General features: G+C 33.2%; 1 protein-coding gene across 11 annotated transcripts in view; it reads right to left on the bottom strand.

The window, feature by feature from the left end:
• The window catches only part of MYCBP2 (MYC binding protein 2), a 261,302-nt gene that overhangs the window by 193,105 nt on the left and 43,297 nt on the right, over positions 1-24,900 (bottom strand). For 10 of the 11 annotated variants that reach the window (XM_076009352.1, XM_076009354.1, XM_076009358.1 and 7 more), the window contains exons 4-12: positions 20,134-20,287; positions 13,958-14,154; positions 11,154-11,396; positions 10,861-10,932; positions 9,336-9,432; positions 5,527-5,600; positions 5,249-5,387; positions 3,809-3,885; positions 110-314 (exon numbers count right to left, since the gene is read on the bottom strand). In XM_076009352.1, the coding sequence (XP_075865467.1) occupies positions 110-314; positions 3,809-3,885; positions 5,249-5,387; positions 5,527-5,600; positions 9,336-9,432; positions 10,861-10,932; positions 11,154-11,396; positions 13,958-14,154; positions 20,134-20,287 (1,258 nt within the window). Of the gene's footprint in view, positions 1-109; positions 315-3,808; positions 3,886-5,248; positions 5,388-5,526; positions 5,601-9,335; positions 9,433-10,860; positions 10,933-11,153; positions 11,397-13,957; positions 14,155-20,133; positions 20,288-21,677; positions 21,780-24,900 lie in introns of those variants that run through there. The other variant, XM_076009361.1, reaches the window with a different exon arrangement.

The following is a 24,900-nucleotide window of genomic DNA, read 5'->3' as shown; positions in this document are numbered from 1 at the left end:
ATGTAAAAATTTCTATTAATTGGTGAGGTTAGTGTTACTGAAAATGATAAACTTCATTAATAAATTTCACATTATTTTTATTAAATGCCCAGTTGATCAGTCAACTTACTTGACTCTCCATCTTCTCCTTTACTAGCAGATCCTGTAAAGAAAATGCTTCCATCTTCTGCAACTAAAAGAGCATGAGAGCCATCATGTCCAACTGAGAAGTGTACTATCTTTGGAGATTTTGTAATTGGTAGCTCAACCCATTTTCCTGCTGAAGGACCACCTTGTTTGATTCCAAGACTCTGGTATTTGCCAGTGTAATATATCTTTTACATGCAAAAAAAAAAAAGAAATTACAGTACTTTTGGGAGTAGTGCATCAGGTATCACATGAGAGGAAAAAAAGAATATAGATATTTTATTGCAAAACAAAAATAACAAGAAATGAAACTTTTCTTTTACATTATTCAACTTCTGTGAGATGACCAAGACAGAAATAAGATAAATTTTGCCAAAAGAAACAGTTCATAATAGTTTTTTGTATCTATACTTATAATTGTTCATATTTATATCCATAAATATGCTCTAAACTCAAGAGTAGGAAATTCATAAAATCTTCAACTCACTTGTTCCAGTTTTAAAAGCCTACATAAATATACCATCTTTGCCTAATAACTTTAAATTTTAGAATTCTTTTAATTATCTTACTTTCCCCTCACACCCACTAGATAAGAAAAAAGTTTCCATCTCTATAGACTGACCTCTATAACCTATAACTTAATGATACATGCTCCTATCTTCCCCAACTTGTACTTTGTGTATTTTTCCAGTTACAGTCTTATTCACTAAAATAAGTCTTATTCACTAAAACACAAAAAATGAATTCATCCCAACTCAAAAAATAAGAACTCCACAATTAAAATTAAATAGCTATAAAATTTTTTTTATAAATTTTATAGTTTTACAGCCTTAACTGTCACAATTTTATTTCAAAATATAGACATACATCAGAGATATTGCAGGCTTAATTCCAGACCACTGCAATAAAGAAAGTCACAAATTTTTGGTTTCCCAGTTCATATAAAATGTTGACCCTATATTGTAGTCTATTAAGTAAGCAATAGCATTATGCCTAAGAAAACAATCTATATACCTTGATTTAAAAATACTTTAGTGCTAAAAAATGCTAATGATCATTGAGCTTTCAGCAAGTTATCATTTTTTGTGCTGGTGAAGAGTCTTGCCTTGATGTTGATGTTGATTGTTGATTGGTCAGGATGGTGGTTACCAAAGGTTGGGGTTGCGGCAATTTCTTAAAATTAAACAAAAAGGAAGCTTGACACATCGATTGACTCTTCTTTTCATGAAAGATTTCATGTAATGCTGTCTGACAGCATTTTATACACAGAACTTCTTTCAAAATTGGAATCAATGCTCTCAAACTCTGATGCTGTTTAATTACCTAAGTTTATGTAATATTCTAAATCCTTTGTTGTCATTTGAACAATGTTCACAGGAGTACAGCACAGAAACCATTTTCTTCACCCATCTGTAAGAAGCAACTCCTCATCTATTCAAGTTTGATCATGTAATTGTAGCAATTCAGTCCCATCTTCAGAATCCACTTCTAATTCTATTTCTGTTGCTATTTCCACCACATCTGCAGCTACTTCTTCCACTGAAGTCTTGCACTCCTCCTCAATGTCATCCATGAGGGTTGGAATCAACTTTCTCTAAACTTTGATTAACGTTGGTATTTTGACCTCCTTCCATGAATCACGAATATTCTTTTTTTTTTTAAGACTCTCGCTCTGTTACCCTGGGTAGAGTGCAGTAGTGCATTATAGTTCACTGCAACCTCAAACTCCTGAGCTTGAGTATCCTCTTGCTTCAGCCTCCCGAGCAGCTGGCACTATAGGCGCACACCACCGCATCAACTAATTTTTCTATTTTTAGTAGACATGGGCTCTTACTCTTGCTCAGGGTGGTCTCAAACTCCTGAGCTCAAATAATCATCCTGTCTTGGTCTCCCAGAGTGCTAGGATTACAGACTGCACCTGGCCACAAATATTCTTCATGGCATCTACGTTGGTGAATCCTGTCCAGGTTTTCAACTTACTTCACCCAGATATATCAGAGGAATCACTGTCTTTGGCAACTAAAGCTTTATGAAATGTATTTCTTAAAAATTAAGACTTGAAAGTCAAAATTACTCCTTGATCCACAGTCTGCAGTATGGATGCTGTGTTAGCAGCCATGACAATATTAATCTCTTTGCACATCTCCATCAAAGCTCTTGGGTGACCAGGTGCAATGAGCAGTAATACTTTGAAAGGAATTTTTTTTACATGAGCAGTAGGTCTTAACAGTGGGCTTAAAATATACAGTAAATCATGCTATAAACAGATGTGCTATCATCCAGTCTTTGTGGTTCCATTTCCAGAGCACAAGTACAGTAAAGGTAGCATAATTCTTAAAGGTCCTAGAATTTTTGGAATGATAAATGAACACTGCCTTTAACTTAAAGTCACCAGCTACATTAGCCCCCAACAAAAGAGTGGGCATGTACTCTAAAGCTTTCATGAAAGGCATTGACCTCACCTCCCTAGCTAAGAAAGTCCTAGATAGCATCTTCTTCCAATAGAAGGCTGTTTTGTCTACCCCCAAAATGTGTTGTTTAGTGTAGCCACCTTCATCAATGATCTTAGCTAGATTTTCTGCATAACATGATGCAGATTCTACATCGGCACTTGCAGTTTCACCTTGAACTTTGATGTTATGGAGACAAATGACTTCTTTCTTTAAGCCTCATGAACCAACCATGGATAGATTCCAACTTCTCTTCTGCAGCTTCCTCACCTTTCTCAGCCTTCACAGAATGGAAGAAAGTTAGGGCCTTCCTCTGGATTAGGCTTTGGCTTTAGGGAACATTGTTATTGGCTTGATCTTCTATCCAGACCACTCAAACTTTCTCCATATAAGCAATAAGGCTGTTTTACTTTCTCATCATTCCTGTGTTCACTGGAGTAGCAGGTTTAATTTCCTTCAAGAACTTTTCCTTTACATTCATAATTTGACTAAATATTTGGTGCAGTATTTGGCTAGATATTTCAGCCTATCTCGGCTTTCAACATGCCTTCTTCACTAAGCTTAATTGCTTCCAGCTTTTGATTTAAAGTGAGAGATATGCAACTCTTTCCTTCACTTGAACACTTAGAGGACATTATAGGATTATTAATTGACCTCATGTCAACATCATTGTGTCTTAGGGAAGAGGGAAGCCCAACGACAGGGAAAGGGATGGGGGAATAGTTTGGTCAGTGAAGCAGGTAGAACACCATAATGGGTTTTTTAATCCAATTAGGACATCATCTTATGTGGGCACAGTTTATAGTATCCCCAAACAGTTACAACAGTAACATCAAAGATCACTGATCACCATAAAATACATTATAATAGTAATGAATAAGTTTGAAGTATTGTGATAATTACAAAAATACAAAACAGTGACAACAAAGTAAGCATGTGCTATTGGACAAATGGTACCAATAGACTTGCTCAATGTAGAGTTGTCAAAACCTTCAATTTGTAAAAAAAAATGCAGTATCTGTGAAGGGCAATTAAGCAAAGCACAATAAAATGAGGTATGCCTATACTATTTTCAACATGAATAAAATGTTGCCACATAAAACCAAAATAATTTTAAATAAAAATTTTAAATTGATGATTAAACATGTGAATTATATAAACTAATCAACAGATTATACCAAATATATCTTAAAGCAGAGAATGTTAATTTTTATTCCCAAAAAGTAATTTACCTTCCCATTTGCTGTTTTCATTAGTGCAAACTCTCGTCCTGCACCAAGAACTGCTGACTCCTCATCAAATCCTGTACCTAAAATACAAAACTAATAAATACTATTGCAGTTCTAATATGAATAATTCCAAGTAAAACATGTACTCAGCATGTATTGTGAGTGATTGAAATATTAATTTAATTAATATCACTCAAAAAGATGACAAAATAGGTCATATGCCTGAATTTTTAAAAATATTAATAATAGGTACAATACTCTAAGGAAAGTTATCATAATATTATCTTGTTCCAAATCAGTACCAAACTAATTTTAAAAATATAAACAAAAAAAATTTTTAAAACTTAATGTCAGGAATATTCCTTGAATTAATGTATAAGAACAGATTTTTATTGAGCATTTATTAGGTACCAGGCATTATGGAGTTCATGAGCCTTATCTCATTTGATTCTTAAAATTATATTGTTCAGTCTACAAATGACCAAATATACTCCATAAATTTAAATACACATATGTGCATAAACACACACAGATCCTTATGCATATTTTCAAACTATAAAGCTATGAGTAATTATAACTTTATGTGTGGCACATTTTGTTCTTTTGTCCAGTTATACAAGCTACTAATTAATTTATGGGATTTTTAAGTTTAAATGCTATAATCTCAACTCAATATTTTTTCTATGGAAAAATTATAAAAAACACTACATAATTAAATTAAAATATGCAAAGTATAGTGCTAACATCAAGTTTATTAGATTTAATGAGATAGCAATCAAAAATGGTGGATCTGGCAAAAAACCCCAAAAGTTAAAGAATGGCACTACTAAACTTGGATTGGAATGGCAAACCAAAATTGAGACCCCTGTGGAACTTGTGATCCTAATTATTTCTACAATACTACAAGAGTAAGTAGACTAGTCCAAGAAATACTCTGTGGTTTTATTTCTGTATCCAAATGAAAGACCACTGACAGATTTGTAAGGCCAATTACCATTTTTAAAATCAATGGGATCATTCTATGATCATTTTGAAAACCTGTTCAAATAAAAATTAAAGATTTCAATGAGAGAACTGTATATATTGTTATAGCAACATTTATAGTATGTTTTCAAATTTTTAAATAATTAAAGATGGAACATATACAATAATGACATTCACCAGTGTCCCTCTATAATTCTTATTAAATGTAAGTTTATTTTCTTTTGCTCTATTCAAAATGAAAATGGATATTAGTCACTTTCTTAAAATTATCTTCGAATATCTGTTTAAAGGTTCTATTTCCTACTTATACATATTAATTCAAAATTATGTTTTATAGTAACAGACACAAAATTGCTGTTAAAATACAAACTGAACTGCTAAAAACACAATGTTAGTTTTTAAAAGAATAAAGAATCTGAAAATTAAAACATGGTAAAAACGCTTATTTTGCCATCTTACTTATAATATGCAAATCCTTTTCCAGATCAAATAGTGAGATACCACAGGCATGTAAGCATTTTCTGGCCAGTTTAAGTTGTAATTCTTGTTGCAGCACAGGTTCAGTGCTTGTGGCAAATATTCTGACAACAAAGCCATCCTTAAAAAAAGAAAACATCCACAGCATTACATTGCATAAATTGGTCTTTCAAGGGTCTATAGTCTAGCCAATAAAAACTAAATAACTTAAAAGAAAGCAATTCTATTTACAGTATTTACTTATAATTCAGAGTACTTACATCTCTTGAAGCGGCTATCTGATTAATATATTCTCCATCAGTGAATAAAATATTTTGACCTTCAGTGTGGCAATCTGCACAAAAGGAAGAAAAAGTAATTACGTTACAATATAAATGATCACCTCACAAAATGAATTTACTCCTCTGCTGAAGTCAAAATGAGAGTTCTCCACGCAATAAGGATAAACTTAAACTCAAAAGGAGACTGTGCTTTTTAATAAAAAATTACAAATTAGCAGAAACTAAATAATTCAACTAATAATACTTATTCCATTTTGTTCTAACATTTATAAATCTTCCATAACCAAGGACCTGAGATCCCACCTAATTTCAAAATGAATTAGTATCAGATATAGTCTGATGGTAAACATGCACCATGATGAACAAACTATAATATTGGTTATAATCATTTCAACACAATCACATGCGATGTAGCCAACACTCTTGCCTCAGACATACATCACAGTCATTAGTGTCACAGAAAAATACAGACAGACCTAAAGCTTCTCTATTGAAGTCTATCGTGTCCAACTACAGATATCCCTTGCTTTGTAAAATGGATGATATTCAAAACCAGTTCTTTATTTCCCACTTAGAAATTCAATGTTTTTTCCAGCTAAATGTTTTAACATTTAGCCTGCTCTAAACTTTTTAAATATTCATCCTCCACAGAGAAGACAAATCTATGCTTACATATTTCTTTTTGTCTCAAAGTAGCCATATGTCTTGATTAGAATATCATATTTTGTCAATACTGTATATATCTCTGTAGAACACTCCACTATATACTTTGATCAAAACAATGCACTAGCTCAATTGCAACAAGGGATACCAGTATTACAGAAGGACCACTGGAACATGTGTTAGTGATTGCTACTAAATAACATGAAACTATAAGCAAAATTGACATCGAAGCATAAACTTTATCCTTTTAGAAAAACAAATGTTCAGCAAGCAAGTATAAAAGCACACACACACACTTCCCAAAATAACTGCAGAGAACTAGGATGAATCTCTCCAGTAAATCATAATACCAAAAAAAAATTTCATTTCTAGTTGCACCTGAATCAAGAAAACATAAAATTCTGTTTTGGAATGCAGTAATGGAACCCACCCAAATAAGCTGAATTACTCTATATCTTTGCCCAGGAGCTTCATACTAGCATACTTCCTTATTATAAATATGCAAAACACAGGCAGACCCTTACCAAATAGAGAATTCAGTGATCACAAACTGGAAATAGAAACTGGGAGACAAGGCCCACTGGTAGCCCAAGAGACTTGGTAATCAAAGAGAGGAGAAATCGAAAGAAAGAGTTCCTACTCCACTGTACAGAACACAAAGAGGCGCAAGAAAGATGCTTCTCAAGCTCTAAGCAGTAAGATTTTAAACTAAAAAGCAAAGAAGAAAAACTCATTATAATTTCAGACAAATGCAGGGGTGAGGAGTGAAGCGGCGCAAGAAGAGTAGCAAAAAGCCTCATGATTTGAGGCACCTGTCACCAGACACGGAGAGTAAATGACATAAGGATACAATCCAAAAGATATGTTGAGATTCAAAGAATAAAATGATAATTATCAGGGGGAAAGTATGTTTTGAGCTCACCAATACTAGGATAAAATAATTGTTTTGTAAACTAGACTGTATAACAAGTTGCAACATGAAGCTCAAGGAATTACCTGATTTATATCATTTTTAAATATGGTTGCTATTCATTACCATTTATAAACCTGACAATTCACTTCTGCTCCTTGATAGGAAATCTACAGAGCAGAGTTGTCCCTACCTAGGAAAAACAAAAAGTACTGCTGAAGAGAATTCAGTCCAGGTCAAAGAAATGAGAAAATGACAAGAGGCTTCTTTGGGCTTGATGGAAGAGTCTTCCTGACATGTGAGTTCAAGATTTTCTCTTTATCCTTTCTTTATCCGTCGTGTAATATTGTAAGACAGTATCTTCAGGAACATATCAAGGAACATCTGCCAGTTCGGAAGACACAGAATATGGGGCTATCCTCCCAAGTTTGGTTCATTCTTCACCATTAATATAGCACATATTTATGAAACACAGGAGACCACAATTCTATTGTCCAAAGTTGCATTTCATATGTTAAATGACATAGAGGGGTTTAACTGAATAAGGTCATTAACAAGTACTTTGTATCATGGTAGAATAAATAAAACAACTTTAGCTAGATATTTTCAAATTGTCTTCTCAGTCACAATCTCTATCAAATGAGCAGGGCTTCTCAGAAGTGAATCCTTTATACATCTGTTATGGAGGACAGGATTTGTCAATTTAGAAATATTCTAAATGTTTTCCTAAAATGATTTGAACAAAGAGTGACAGCGATGCTCATTCCAATGTAATTTATACAGCAAAAAATTGGAAGGCTTTCACTCCAATATTAATCAATGGAATATATCTTATAATATTAAAGAGAAGTTGTGGAACACTAATTAATAGCCTGGAAATATATTTAGAATATGAAGTAAAAGGGACAGGTTAAAAAAGCAATATGTAACATGTGATCACTTTTTTACAAGGACGTACATATACACAGGAAAAATAACAGAAGGATATTTAACAATATGTTAATAGTGTTTATATATGGGAAGTGGGATTGTAATAAATTTCAATTTATTCTTTTTTGCTCATATGATTTTTATATAATAAATATGATTACTTTTAATATCTATATTTATGTATAGAAAGTGTGCATGCTATTAAAAATATTTTCAAAAATTGTTATTATGACCAAAGACATGGCCTAGGACTTGTGATGACAAAAAAAAACAACCTGTAAACATATCTTAAAACAGATAGTTATTTACGAAATGATTTTATGAAGTCATCTGTTTTCCAAAGCTGTTCTATTTGTGAAATGGATATGAAATATGGCATTTATTTTAACATGGGGTCATGATTACTACTTTGCATGTATGTATAGATAGCAAAGTTCCAATAAATGTTTGATGAAGTTATAAGAATATTTTAAAACTTAACAAGCAGCCTGGGAACAATTATTCTTCTCAGTGTGTTCTTCAAAAGTAGCTCTCATTTTCAGATGGTCAAGTGCCTAGAAGTAATATTGGTGCTTACTATGAAATTATTGGCAGACACATTAAACATTTAAGATTTTAATATAAACAACTTTAGAAAGCATCAAAGGTATAAGCAAATTCAAAGACCTTACAATGAAGCTATGCACTTTCATAGTGTTCCACAAAATTTGAGACCTAATGCCTCAGAATTTAGGCAGTAGTGATTTGAGTAAGGAATACATGTACATACCTTAAAATTAAGGCAAAATGAATTGTGTCCAAAGTACCTTATAAGAACATTATTATAAAGTATAAAAAATTCAATTTTTAAAAAATTCCTGACCCACCCTAAACTCTGTCTCTGAAAACCTTTTAAAACAAAGAGGAAAACCCAAGCTCACTGTTCTTAAAGTAAAAATAAACAGGTTCTTTGTAGTAAGTCATATGACAGCCAGAGCTGTGGTCTGATTAAGAATAATAAAGTAACCCCCCTAAATTCAGCAGCTGAGAAAATCTTAGTGAGGTGAGGGTAGGTGATTGGGCCATAGCTGGTAAAGAATTTGAAAACAAATATTAAAACTCATTATATATTTCTGATGTCTATTTCTTACATGTATTAACTTTATATAGATTGTACATGTTTTACATATCAAGATTTTTTAACTCATTTGTAAGCAAGCTAATCATTCTTTGTGTGTCTAAAGAGTCTAACATGCACATTTCTTAACATCACTTGTGAAGAAAAAAATGACTAGTTAAAACATACCTGGTAACATTACAGTACCATCTTGTTCCAGTGTTTCAGGGCTTATTCTTATGGCTGTCATGCTGTGGTTATTCACATCTCTATATAATAAATAACCCTGATAAAAACAAAAATTTTTCCTGTGTTAAACCATTTTTTCATTACCAACTCATCAGAAAAAGCAGATATATAGCTCCATATTAAGGTTTTTTAAGGTACAATACTATATGTACAATATCAGTATTGATATCTAAAAGATATTGAAGGATAAAAATATAAGAACATGGGTATAATTTAATAAGAGGAGGAATTGTACATTTTTGGGAATCAATTTAACATAATATATTTTCCAGATACATATATAAAGTACACTAAACAGGACGGTACCAAGTACAAACATTTTATTCTAATAAAGGTGATTATACCACTTGCTAAGTAAATAACATAAATGATTAGTTAATTTAATACATATTTAAAAAAAATAACAGGTATTTAGGCTGCTATTTCAAAATAAAAACAGTAGTGGTTTTAGATAAAGTGATATACCATTTGAACATATTGGTGTAATAATATATTTTCTATGGCATTATTTCTTAGATAAAACACAAGAGAATGGCAAATTAAAATTTGATGAGATATTTTATACCAGGTTAATTTTAAAGAGATAATTGCCGAGACATTAATTTGATATTTAAAATTTAATTTCAAAATCTCCCCAATAGTTGACATAGCAAGATTATTCTTCACATAAGAACAATAATAATTTCCTTAGTTTTCGAAAAACTTTCAAATATCTTTCATCATTTGATGCTGACAACAAACATAGTGATCTCAGCAAGGCAGGCACGTAGAGACATCTTTACCCTCTAACCTTCCACAAGGGAATTTGGGATATGCCTCTCAGGAGAGTATAGTATAAAATAAATATTTCTGGCCTCTCTCGTCCATTCTTGATTCACTTTTCTCCATGGGAGAAGTAATGTATCCAACTGCTGATCTAGGAAGCTATGCTGGTCAGATGAGATCACAGAATTAAGAAGCAACATGGGCCCAGCTCTTTTCTTTCTTTTGTGATGCTTTTCATGACCCTCCATGCAGGTAGCTGTGCCTAGAAGGCACTAGATCTAGACTTAGAATGAAGTTTGTGGCACGAAGCCCTAAGTTGGCCTCAGGACACATTTGCATTTCCAATTTAGATGTGCTAATAATAAAGGTGGTCTTTGATTCTTATCCAGAGGCTCACTTAAAAACAAGAACTCCAAAGAAGATATCTTTATTCCCATTTTACAGCTAAATAACACAGAACCAAGTAAGTTAAATGGATTACCCACAGCAGCCTCATATCTAGTTAAGAAGCAGGACCAGAACTAAAATTGAGTATCTTAAGAATTCTGAACCAATGTTCTTTATACTACTTATACCACTGTTATAGCTGTATTATTAAAAATATACCATTTCTGTTTAAATAGAAGTGATATTATTTATTGATTAAACAAGGACCAACCACGTTTTTAAAAGGTAAGAAAAGTTAAGTTTATTCTCTTACCTGAGCATACCCTAACCAAGACTTTTTTTCTTTCCTGTTTCTGATGCGGGATGTAGAATTGTATATATGGCCCTAAAAAATAACAAAAGTTAGTTTATCAACTGTTTCATAACTAATAATCAGTATAAAATAATACAACCGATGAATGACATTTAATATGTATATTTCAATTACAATTTTCAAAGAAATATCATTATACCAAAATTAGATAGTATTCTAAATATGAAGCCAGAAAACAAACATAAAACAATTTATTATGGTTAAAACTCTGCTATGATAAGAAACTGCATTACCCTAACAGTTCCACTGTATCCAGAGCCTATTTTGTATAATCCATCCTTGCATAACAGATACAGAAAAAATCCATCATTCTGCAGTAGACACTGATCATCTTCATCAACAGATACTTCTTTTAATGGCCACTTGTGCATTAAAGCTGCTTTCTTAATGCCATTACTAAACCAGTCCTGAATTTGAATTTTTCCCACCAAAACTGCCTGTACACTTCTCTGTAGTGAATTTAGTATTGTTGGCACCTATTCAAAAGAGAATAAAAGCATGAAAAAACATTTTAAAATGTTCTAAACACAAAACAGACAAAACAAAGATACTTTATAACATTTACAAGAAAATAAATTGTTCAGAATAATCATGTTTGGCATGCCCGCACAAAGTTTCAACTAAAAGTTCATTTGAGAAGCAAATCTCAAGCAAACTAGACTTCTTTAATCTTAGGATTCCATGTCATTCACCAATTCCGTAAAATCTTAAACATTATTTCAACTACACTATCTCCATAAATTTATTATTGCCTTGTGGAACTCAGATTGTATTAATACATAAGATTTTCTCATACTCTATCCATGTTTCTTATTTTATCTTTCATATTTCTGTTTCTCTGTGCTACATTCTGGGTAACTTCTTCCTCTTTATCTTTCAATTCACTATTCCTATGTTCAACTATACATTACCCACTAGTTAACCCATCTTTTAAGTTTCTAATTATTTGGTTTTTTATTTCTAGGAGCTCAATTTGGTTCTTTTTCTAATGTCTGACTACTTTTTATATTCTTATCCCTTAATCATACTTGTGACATTTTCTTTTACTTTAACCATACTGAATATATACACAAATACACATACATATTCTATACCATGTAATTTCAATAAATAAAGATTTGGTAGGATTGATTTTGCTGTATTTATTTCTACTATCAATGATGGCACCTTTTATTCATGTGATTTTTTTTATTAATTTGTGCACTCAAAGGCAATAGTGTTGTCTCTGCAGGATACCTTTGAAATCTGGAGTTCATCCCTTAAGAAAGGATTTTGGTCACTTTCAAAACGGTACCTCATAGTACTACCATCCCTACCCTGCTTTAAACTGTCAGTTAAGCTTTTTTTGAAATAGACAGGTAATATGCATTTCGGTGACAAAATGATTTGAGATGTTAAGAGTTATACATTCTTAGGGAAAAATTTTCTTCCTCTACCCTTAATCAAGCCAAGAGGGCTTTGTGAAATGAAGTTGGAAGATAAAAAGGAGCCAAATCATGAAGAACATAGTGAGTCATGTCAAGAGAATAGACTTCAATAGGTGTTTTGGCTGGAGTTGGGGATGTAGTGATAGGGAAAGTCTGTAAAGAACCTCAGCATGGATTCAGAGGATCTAGTTGTTTTTTGAACCCTAGTGATAGAGCATAATACTGTAGTCAGACAGATATGCACTCAAGTACTGTCTCTGTTATTTGTCATCTCTTTGTGCTATAACTATACTAAACTTCTTTTAGCCTTCAAATATTCCACTCTTACTTTCATCTCTGTGCCTCAGCACATGCATACCTAGAACATCTTCTCTCTACACCCCCAACACTTTATGCCTCTGGAGTGACTAATTTTAACTCATTGTTTAGCTCTCACCTCACATCCTCAGGGAGGCTTTCTATGAACCTAATTCACATAGTCCTGCTATGAGCTCTAATATCATTCCTAAGTCTATATGAAGATAAATCACATGGAAGCCTAACAAGCTCATATATTTGTGGTCACTGTCTTATTAAAATTTGGCATATATCTAAATGTATGCATTATTTTATTAAAATTATAAAAGTATTTGTATATTTTAAACATATATTTAAATTAAACATCTGCCAAACCCTTGAAGCATATCTACAAAACACAGCTTAAAAACCACTTCATTAGAAGAACTTCAAAATAATTAAAGACCTTAAAATGGGACAAAAGGATTCCAAGCAGGGCAGAAAGGAAGAAAAGAATAAGAGCAAAAATTGGGAGTAAGGGGATTGCTCATGTTTGACAAGGGGAGTTCAAGATCACTGAATGAGACACAGAAAATGACCAATAAACTCCTCTTGCTATCTCTGGCCTGCTAATAACAGGACTGAGGCAGCCCTTTCATCTGGCCTAGAGGTTTTCCAAGAGGCCAGAGAAAAATAGATAATCAGGACTTGAAATTATAACTTCTTTCTCAATTCCCAGAACCTTCCAAAAGAATTAAATCAAGTTTGCCTACAAAGAGGATTATATTTCCCACCACTAACAATGGTGAAGAATGGTGAAGCTTATTTATTCCACAATCAGATATTAAAAGCTTAAAATTCTTATACACATAGCTGAAGTAACTCAGAAACAAATCAATTCATGAAAAATCATATTCAACTAACCAAAAATATAGTGGATCAATATCATATCTTTTTCTTTCAAAAGAGAAAAAATATTTAACACTATGATGGAATGTCATCCTTGAACATTCAGAGCAAGATGAGAGGTGGAGGGAAAACAGAGACCAAAGCAATGCAAAGAAAGAAAAAGTTCTAGTGTTCATGCAAAGACCAGGTTAAAGACTTAAGAGTTTTGACCACAATTAATTTTATAATATTAATATTTAATGCTACAGAGTTAAACACACATGTAGCTTAACTCAAATATTAATACTATATTTATATATCAACCTTGGACAGATCAAGCTACTGTAATGAGTAATAAAAAGCAAGGATTTCCTACTGATAGAAATTGAGATGAAACTCCAACTCAGCATCTTAAAAATTTTGAAGCAGCTATAAATATGAAATACCTGAATAGTTTGGCAAGCATGGCTACCGTTGTTAGTCAGTATAGCAGAAATGGCCTGAAGGGTCCTTCCTGTTTCTCCCCAAGAAGCCACCAGACTAAAGAGGCAAGCACAGGAAAGTGCTGTCAGGGACTGTCCTGTGCTGTCATTCATTCCAGTACTTCGAACAGTGATTTCCAAAAGGAGTTGGAAGAGAGACTCTGTAAATAAAATAGATTCAATTATATTCATTCTATATACAGAACATTATATGTATATATTGATTTATACCTTGTCTCATAAAAAAAATTTAAGGCATCAAGAACATGTGCTCTGCATTAGTTTCTTTCTACTCACCCTTTCCCCTAAAAAGCTGAAATATTTATACAAGAGCCTTAGAGAACATTCAGTTCAATTCTTAATTTTTGTAAATGAAAAATAAAATCTGTCTAAGGTCATTTAAAACAAGCTTGCCTAGAGGCATTCACATATTCAAGAAAATTATCCTATCAAATAACAGACTACTCCCTGCACTTATTTTACCTTTTAGGTTGGGAGAAGTATGGGCTTCTTAAAATGTTAAATGTCTAGAAAACTATGTGTATATTTGTAAAACAATAGAACACATAAAACATATGCCATAATTTGTTTTAATATAAAATTGGCTCTATCATTGACATAACGGTTCACACTTATAAAGGGAGGATATAATTCATTAACACCCTAGAAAAACCTCCAAGTCAATAGGACAGATATACTTCTCCATTAAAGGATAAAGAAATTGAGACACAGGGAGGTTGAAAGATTTTCCCTAAATCATAAACCCAGTTAGTAGCAAAGATGAAAAAATAGCATGAATGTTCCACAACCAACAGAGGCCTCCATACAAAATTCCCTGAACAACTCCTCCCCAAATAGACCTTTCCTGGGTTATTTCCTCTGTAGAAAGGAAGGGAGATTTGAAAATCCTTATAGAGTGAATAATCAAAGAGAGAAACAGAAAATCAGAAAAAGGCAGATAAACTGAGAAAGATGAAGACAGAGAAAGGGGAGGGAGGGAGGAAGAGGAGCAGAGAAAAACAATTAACGCATACTATAATTCTCTGAAAACAAAATGGCCACCTGTAGTTTATTTGGTAACTTGCAGAAACCGAGGTGTCTCCTACCAATCTCTTATCTACCTTATCTAATCTCAAATTAAGTCCTATTTATTTTATTAGGTTAAGTATGGAATGTTCAATTTCCTTAAGTACTAAGTTTGACAGTTGATATCTCTGACAATTCACTTTGACTTTTGTGTGTGTGTGTGTGTGTGTGTGTGTGTGCGCGTGTGCGTGTGTGTGTGTGTGTGAAGGTACATCCTTACATTCTTTCAAATGAACATTTTGGCTTGTGATTATCTTTCAAATTTCTTTATTTTAGAACAATTTTTGTGAAACCATGGATAAGTCAAAAATATGTGTTATTTTCAAATATGAGTTCTGTCGTGTAACCAAATGCAGCGCAGACAGCTCGAAATATCAAGGAAGTGTTTGGGAAGCATGTGGCTAATGAACACACAGTACATTGATGGTTTGAGAGGTTCTATTTTGGTGATTTCAACCTTGAAAATGAGCCGTGCGGGTGACCTGAGACCAAAGTGAATAATGATGACCTGAAAGCTATAATCGAAGCAAATACATCTTAACCTACATGTGAATTAGCAGTAAGCTTTGACATGACTATTCCAACAATATTAGACCATTTGAAACAAATGGGCAAGATAAAGAAGCTGGACAGATGGATGCCACAAAAGTATACGAGCAATAGAACAGAAAACAGTCTCAAAGTTTGCCTTTCTTTACTGTCATGATATAAAGGTGAACCATTTCTACACCATATTGTTATGTGTGATGAAAAATGGATCCTTTTCAACAATCGCAAGCATTCAGCACAACGGCTGGATGAAGATGAAGTGACGAAACATAGTCCAAAACTGAATATTCATCAAAAAAAACCTAAGGGTGTCTGTTTAGTGGTCCAGTGCTGGTATTACCTACTACAGCTTCAGGAAACTTGGACAACTGATTATAGCAGATGTCTACTGCACCCAGCTGGATGAAATAATGAGGATGTTTTTGATTAACCAGCTGAAATTGGTCAATAGAGACAGGCCAATCCTCTTGCAAAATCACATGTCACCACAAAATAAAAAAAAAAAAAAAAAAAACACTGCTCCAATTACAGAAGCTGGACTTGGAAATTCTCTGTCATGTGCCTTATTCACCAGAACTTGCACTAACTGACTACCACTTCTTCCAGGCTTTGGACCACTTCTTGCAAGGAAAAATATTCAATTTTCATCAAGCTATGCAAAATGCCTTTCACAATTTCTCATCACTCACTCTCGAGGCTTCTTTGCTGCTAGCATAAGCAAGCTACCATTAAGATGACAAAACTGTGTCAATATTTTAGGCACATACTTTGAGTAATTGTACTGTTTCTTGTTTGAGATATAATAAATTGAACTTTTAATTTGAAATAGGACATTTCATATTTAATGACATAATACTTCCTAATTAATTCCTCCCCTTTTCTGTATTTCATCACTATCTTTCCAAGATAATATAGCCATATTTTAACTGGACTACTAAAAAGTGTTCATAAATTATCTCCTACAATGCATTTTTGCCCCGTTAAAGCAGAAAACTTTCAAACCAAAAATCTAGTTCCCTAAAATCCATTCACTCCTTTAATTCCTTCCTCTCTACTTCCTTCCTCATCCTTCTTTCCTTTCTTCCCCACTCCGTTCATTTGTCTGTATATCTTTCATTTTTACTTTCCTTTTTTCCATCTATGCTTTCCTTTATCTTTCCCTCCAACTATCCTTCCTTCTTTCCATCTATCCTTTCATCCATCCTTCCTCTGTCCATCCTTCCTGTCATCATTATCTTTATCTATCTCATCTTTTAATTATTCAGTAAATAGTTACTGAATTGTTCCTGTACATTAGAAAGTATTCTAGGTTGGAGTAATACACTGGCAAACAAGACAAAGAATGTTCTGCCCTCAAAAATGTTAGATTCAAGTGGAAGAGTCCATAATTTAAATAATTTAGGAAAATAAATGTTATAAAATAAAGAATATTTTTGAAAAGTATAATGAAAGAGACTGACCTTCCATTCCTCCTAAAACAATAACCAAACTCTTTAACATGGGCTATAAATTCCACATGTCCCTGCCTCCAATCTCACCTGTCACAAGACTCTTCCTCCTCCTTCATTCTCCACATTCTAGCCACATTAGTCTTTTTTCAAGCATTCTGTTTCCTGTCTCAGTGCCTTATTACATGCTCTCCTTTCTGCCTAGAACATTTATAACCTAGTTCCCTCCTTCCTGTTCATCCTTCAAATCTCAAATGTCACATCTTCAGGGAAGCCTGTTAAAGACTCTCAGAACTCCCTCTACTTTCCTCCATACTATTTATCCACATTTATAATTATGTATGTGTCCAATTGTCTGATGCTAAGCTCCATAATAACAGCAATGGTATCATACGTTCAACAGTATACACCACTCTTAGCACAGAACATGGGAGGTGCTATTACATTTAAGTGAATATTGAGATAGGACATATCATCTAACATTAAATTGAACAGAAAGATATAAGGGAATGATTTTTTAAGTAGATGATTTAAAAATCCAAATCCATTTGCAAGAAGAAGCTTGATGTATTTTAATCATGAAGATGTTCTAACAGTAAGAGTTATACAAATATACATATATTTGTATGAATAAATAACCAAACGGGAAAAAAAGGACAATTAATGAGATTGTGATATTAGATCAAAGGATAAAACTAGAGGCAACTTTCAACAGAAATTTAGTATTAAAGAACAAAATTACTACTTATATCATTGAGCTAATTAAACAAAATAAAAAATATAAAGTGATAAATCTTTTATACAGAAAAATAAGTCAAAGCAGTGAAGAGATCAAAAATAAGCATTGAAAGGAGAGAAACCAAAGACAGAATAGCAGCATTTGAAAATGTTAACTAGAAAATAGAAATGAACAAATTAGTAAGGTGAAAGTTTTGATAGAAGATTACTGGACTAAATAAAGCACACATTATAATTTCAACAACTAGTATTAAGAACAAGATCTAACTTAGAAAGAATAAAGAAAAGATAGTATTTAGGAACAGAATGGATACAAAGGAAAGTGCATAACAACTGAAGTGAGACAGAATGGTGGAAGACCTAGGAGAAATGATTAGTGCATTGTACAAAGTATTAATAAGAAATATGATATACAAGTTTTAGTGGATATTTTAAATATTCCAATTATTTGCTAACTGACAAACCAGAGCTGAGAAAAACTGACAAAATATTCTTAAATAAATCAAATCTTCAGTAAAATGCTGTCAAGCCAAGTAGCACATCACAATATTAATATGATCACCGGTTTAACAATAAACAACAAGATGACAACATCTCAATATATGACAATTTTTATTTGGCAATATCATTTAACAAGTGTGTGTATGCATGCACATGTGTGTGTGTGTGTGTGTGTGTGTGTGGTGGGGGTTGTTGGTTTTTTTTTGTTTTTTTTTTGAGACAGAGTCTTGCTTTGTTGCCCAGGCTAGAGTGAGTGCCATGGCGTCAGCCTAGCTCACAGCAACCTCAATCTCCTGGGCTCCAGCAATCCTCCTGCCTCAGCCTCCCAAGTAGCTGGGACTACAGGCATGCACCACCATGCCCGGCTAATTTTTTCTATATATATTAGGTGGCCAATTAATTTGTTTCTATTTATAGTAGAGACGGGGTCTCACTCTTGCTCAGGGTGGTTTCGAACTCCTGACCTTGAGCAATCCGCCCGCCTAGGCCTCCCAGAGTGCTAGGATTACAGGTGTGAGCCACCGCGCCCGGCCGGGGTTGTTGTTTTAATGGCCAGCATCCCTCTCCCCCACTAAAACAAAACAACAAAATCAAACACAAACCTTAATCACCATCTGTGACCAAAACCACAAAAATCTAATATTTGGTTAGGTTCATGCAATTAGTTTCTCACATGTGCATTTAATAAAATCCAAATAGCCAAATAGAGAAAAAGAACCAAATTCTAGTCCAGACATGCAGTCTCTAGACCAGCAATATCAGCATCAGCCAGAAACTTGTTCCAAATGCAAATTCTTGGGCTCCCCCTCAAATTTACTATATCATAAACTCCATAGGTAGGGCCCAGATGACTCTGATACATGCTAATGCTTGAGAATCACAGCTCTAGCACTTTTGAGAATTTTCCTGTAATACCAGAAGGATCTAGAAAACTTTAAACTGGGGGCCTATGGTTAACAGTAGAGAAAAGCAATTAGTCAAATTAAAAATTATGCTTCTGTCTATATTTCTATTTCTTAATATTCTTTAAATAAAAGCTCTTATCTTGTTTATAGGATTATGTATTAAGCCTAAATCACTGGCAATGAAAGGCAAGCAACCTTAAAATTGAAACACACTTTAAGAAAAACACTTTTATTTAATAAAAATTGCTATTAAGTCAGAAGCTTCATCTATACCCCAAATAGATTTTTATTTATTTTGAATACAAAAGAAATGCCCTCTTGATTTAGAAACTAATTGTACTGTTTTGGGTTGTAACATTTATTCCTTTTTCCCTATTTTTTAAAACTACCAAAATTAAAGAAAGTGATCATTAGCTATTTTAGCCATAGGTTTAATAAGAACAATTTAAGTCAATGGTGACTTAATGGTCTGAGATTATTTCTGGATTCCAGGATTTACATTTTGCTTTCCCCCATCATCACAATAATCAAGAAATGACTATGCATGAACTACAATTTTTAAACCATAACTCCAGTGGAACTACAGCAAAATACTTTAAAACTTATATCCCTGCTACTTAAATAAAGACTGCATTACAACAGCTTCCTATGAGAAGCTATACACTTTTTTAAAATTATAAATTGATAATTTATAATTATATAAATTTATGGGGTACAAAGTGATGTTACGATTTACGAACACAATGTGGAATAATTAAATCAATCTAGTTAACATATCTATCACCTCAAATATTTAACATCTTTTGTGGAGAGAACATTAAAAATGTACTCTTAGCAACTTGCAAATGTACAATACTCTAATATTAATTATATTCACGTTTAAATGTTTCACTTGACGAGTCTGAGCTCTTACCTAGGACCTCAGGTGGCTCTGACTGGAGGCCTTCAGGCTGCTGACCCTGAAGCACGTTGAGCAGAGCTTGGAGACTCCTGAGACACAGGGACGGATGAGAAAATCGCGTCTCCTTGATCAATTCAAAAACTTCACAAAGTCCAACCTCAATAATCTATTTAGGATGAAAAAAAATTATACTTTATAACATGTGAGCTAAGAACACCTTTCAGGAAGTTTAATTGGTACAAGTTACTTCCACAGAAAATAATAAACTATTGCAATATTTAAAAGGCAAAAATAAAAAGCAACATTTTTTTAAAACCTAGTTTATGTTTAACATGAAGATTTAGAAAATCATTTGATTACACAAAAAGCTGATACTACTGGTCTGAGGACTATGCTGCTGGTCTGGACTAGAGTTTGTGCCTTTTTTCTACTTGGCTATTTGGATTTTATCAGGCCCACATGTGAGAACCTAACTGAATGAACCTAGTTACACTGTTTAAAAAGTAGTTTTCGCTACTTGGAGTTTTATTATGGAACTGTAATAAAACATCGTGAAAATGGTTTAAAACAGTGAACTAGAGACTAGCTTGCATTCTCACTCAGAAGAAATAAACTGCATCATTTTACAAAGTTCATTTGGTTGTACTCAAGTAAAACTCAGTACTATTTTTGTTGAAAGTCATGTCAATTGTTATTTATAACCAGAAATAGCCAACACAGCACATATAGCGAAAAGATTAAAAAAGGAACTTTTCACTTTAGCCTTTCCTATAATGATACAATCACCATATGATTATGTGTAGGTGGTGTCCCTTACTCTTGCAGGATGATTACAAAAAGAATTTAAAAACTTCTTGTAATTATTACCAGCTCTTTTACGTTAGTATCTTATGACTCCTCATCAGGACCAAGAAAAATCTGACTCAGTATCTAGCAAAAGAAATAAATCTGTAACTAAAGACTAAGACAGCAAATTGTAATGAACTGGTATAAGGACATACCTTCAGAATAAAGGTATGTCTCTTGATAAAACAAGAGACAATGAAATTCCATTTCTCAGTCAATGTCAATATTTGACAGAACCACATTCATAAGATCTCGTCAGAAGTTATTAAAAGTAAATTATTTGGAGAAACAACAGAAAAAGTTAAAATAAGACTACTTGGGAGAGACACCTCAAAGCATTAATTCTATTGGACACAACAGTGGAAGAATATTCTCTCTGCTGAAATTTTTGCATTAATTTATATATTACATAAATATCTCTTAAGTACTTATTTTGTGCAACTCACTATAGGAGATATGAAGGTATACCAGACCTTGTCCTGTACAGCTTATAATGTAATAGGGTAACTGAGCCATGTAAATAATTCTTACCCAGTCCAGACCTCTTTTATGGCATTTATTACCTTATAGTGGTATAACTGACTATTTTTATTTCTATTTTCCCAACTATACTGTGGTCTCCTTATTAACAAGGAACATGTCTTAAATGGCTTAATCTCCCATGCCTAGCCCACCTCCTAGCATGTGATGGGCACACAATAAATATTTACTATTCACTCAGTTGTGTGCTTTACCACTGCATCTCAGAAATACATTTTCCAGGCAAGGGTCAAATCAGTTGCAGGCAAGTCAATTGCAGTTCTGATGATCATTTGTAAGGTTTCTGAAAAATATAGATATAACTGAGAAGTCAAAATAACTTGTAGGATTGTCTTTAGAAAAGTTATCTAAAATTCTAGCAGGCTTGATTAAAGCTAATATTACAGAAGAGCTTGCATAGAGTTTTAATTGATTAAATATACTAAGCTATGAATTTTTTTCATTTGACATAGTTTCTTTCCCTGGAATGGACTAGAAAATAAAAACATACTGTCCAAGATTTCCATCTACTTATGTACTTACAGAAAACAGAAATCTGAAGACAATGATCTCCTAGGTATAAAATATGGGGCTCTATTCTCAGGCTAATGGGAGACTACTATATTCTGTCATTCTTTAAGATTGCTTACTCTACTACCAACTATGACTTTGCATAATTCCAAGGAGATTCTTCACAGATGACATTTTTAAATGTGTTCATTTATGTAAGTAAGTTTCCTATAGTAATAATTATTGAACCTTGCCAGAAACAGTAAGGCTGCTTAATGTACAGGTTCCTGATCTCTGGTAAGTTCTTAGTAACAAATGTATGACAATAGGCAACTCAGGTAGGCTGCCTAGGAACAGGGTGCTAGCTGGTTCTAGTGAGACAAACCCATAAAACTTTAGCCATAATGACCACAACAGAGATTTACTCATCTAAATTAAACATTGTAGATTCTCACTAATTATCAATACCTTGATCCATTGTAGACTTTTTGTTTAATAAATGAGAAAACTAATCATTTCCAGAATCATAATATGCATTCAATATACAAAATAAAAATCAACCTCAAGTTTTCCAACTATTAAAGAATTATTAATATTTAGCTCTGAAATATTGAACAGAAATACCAAACATGTTCTTAAATGTCTTTTTCTGTTGTGTAACTGAGTATTTAATGAAAAGTATGAATACTTTCAAAATCAACTTTACAGTTTAAAGCCTATCTTATAGTCTTGAAAACACATACTTCCTTCGTCTCTCAATATTAGAAAAAGTATAGGAGAAAAAAATTGTACTGTAATTACAGTGTCATTTCATTTGTGTAGAAATAGTTATATTTTTAATGTGTGCATAGAAAAAACAGAAAAGAAACAAAAATGTTTATATTAGATATTTTTGGCTAATGGGATTTCAAAAATATTTCTAATTTCGATTTCCTTATTATAAAAATTGTTCTGTATTTTTCAAATTATTATAATGAATATGTATTGCCATTATAATTAGCAAATTAATAATTATGACTTTTAAATAGAATAATTAATTATAATAAGATAACACACTAAGCCTCAATACTCTGAATGATGAACCATAACTAAGCACCCAACATATAGCTTTCCACTTCTCTTCAGAAATAGTTTTTGTAAATTTACTGAATTTTACCTTTGCTATTGCTTTCGAATAACTAGATTCTGAAAGCTATTTTACTTGGAAGAAGAAGGAACACAAAGCCCAAATAACTACCTAATATAGCCAATCCAATGTTAATGCTGGGAAAATTGAGATAAAAACATATCTGACCAGGCCTGGCGCGGTGGCTCACGCCTGTAATCCTAGCACTCTGGGAGGCCGAGGCGGGCGGATTGCTCGAGGTCAGGAGTTCGAGACCAGCCAGAGCAAGAGCGAGACCCCGTCTCTACTATAAATAGAAAGAAATTAATTGGCCAACTAACATATATAGAAAAAACTAGCCAGGCATGGTGGCGCATGCCTGTAGTCCCAGCTACTTGGGAGGCTGAGGCAGGAGGATCCCTTGAGCCCAGGAGTTTGAGGTTGCTGTGAGCGAGGCTGATGCCACGGCACTCACTCTAGCCTGGGCAACAAAGCGAGACTCTGTCTCAAAAACAAACAAACAAACAAAAAAACATATCTGACCAAAAAGAAAAATGATATAACGAGTCTTTCAAGGTTTTATTTTGCTCTCCTCAAATCATATATTTCCAAAAGTTTCTTTATTATGTCACTAATAAGTGTAAATATAAAAGTTTAATTGTATCACCTTTATATTTAACAGTAAACTTTTGCCATTAAAAATTGTATCTTGTTCTATTAAAAGTCCTAGAATCAGTTCCAATACTTACAGAATACATTTGAAAAGCTCAAAAAGAAATCAAAATTGGGTTTATATATTATTGTAGCGTGAACTCTATAGTAACATTGCTTTTTAAAATTGTATAAAGCAAATATTTAGTAGAGATAATATTTACAAACAACAGAAAATTTAAAATCTAGAGGAAGGGAGAAGAAGGGAGGAAACAGTGAAGTAAAAGGAGGAAGAGGGAGGGAGGAAGAAGAAGAGGAGGAAGAATTCTGCTTCTCAGAAAGTGTCAGTGTGAAAGGCCTAAGTTCCTATCTTCGAATGTGCAAATTTATCTACCACTCCCACCAACTTATTCCCTTCTCTTCCACCTCAGGAAAAAAATGTTCTTTTAATTTGTCAAAGCTAATTTGTTTTTTCAGTGTTCTTGATACCACCCCTTCCTGTCTCTCAAAGAATTCTGTTTCAACTTGTACTCATAGAGTGATAACTCACAAATCTACATTCTTAGCTGGCACCTTTCCTTTGAACTTCAGCCCTAGATAGTACACACTGGATATTTCACATTTCCCTCAAAATCAGTATGCGCAGAACTAAACTTAATCATCATTTTGGCCAAGCACTGTTACCCCTCCAGTTTTTATTTCTTTAATACTCATTTATCCTGATGTTTTCAAATAGCTTAAGAACCTGTTGTTCTTGATTATGCATATCTTTTAATTTGAATTAGAGTTTACTGTTCAAAATCTGTATACTTGTGTAAAAGATTTCTCTGGGCCTTTTTTCCCCTCCCAATATAGAACTTAAGCAACTTGATTACTATAGTACAGTGTGACTCACACATACACAGACTGGTATTTTGACTAAAAGTAAATTACAGAGCCCTACATCTAACTTAACTGTGTTTTCCCACCTCAATCTCTCCTAAATAAGCATAAGAAATGACAATCAGAGACCATGATCTTCCACCTGGAGGACCTTCTGTGGAAAAAATAAGCATGTTTGTTTTAGGTTAAAGAAAGAAGCTAACAAAGTAGGTGTAGTTAAGACACTGGAGACAGAGGGAATAAGGAGAAGGGTACTGCTCTGAAAC

Source organism: Microcebus murinus, chromosome 13 (genome assembly GCF_040939455.1).
Source record: "Microcebus murinus isolate Inina chromosome 13, M.murinus_Inina_mat1.0, whole genome shotgun sequence".
Taxonomy (NCBI): Eukaryota; Metazoa; Chordata; class Mammalia; order Primates; family Cheirogaleidae; genus Microcebus; species Microcebus murinus.
Note: the sequence above shows the minus strand (reverse complement) of the source record. Positions and strands in the feature narration are given on the sequence as shown.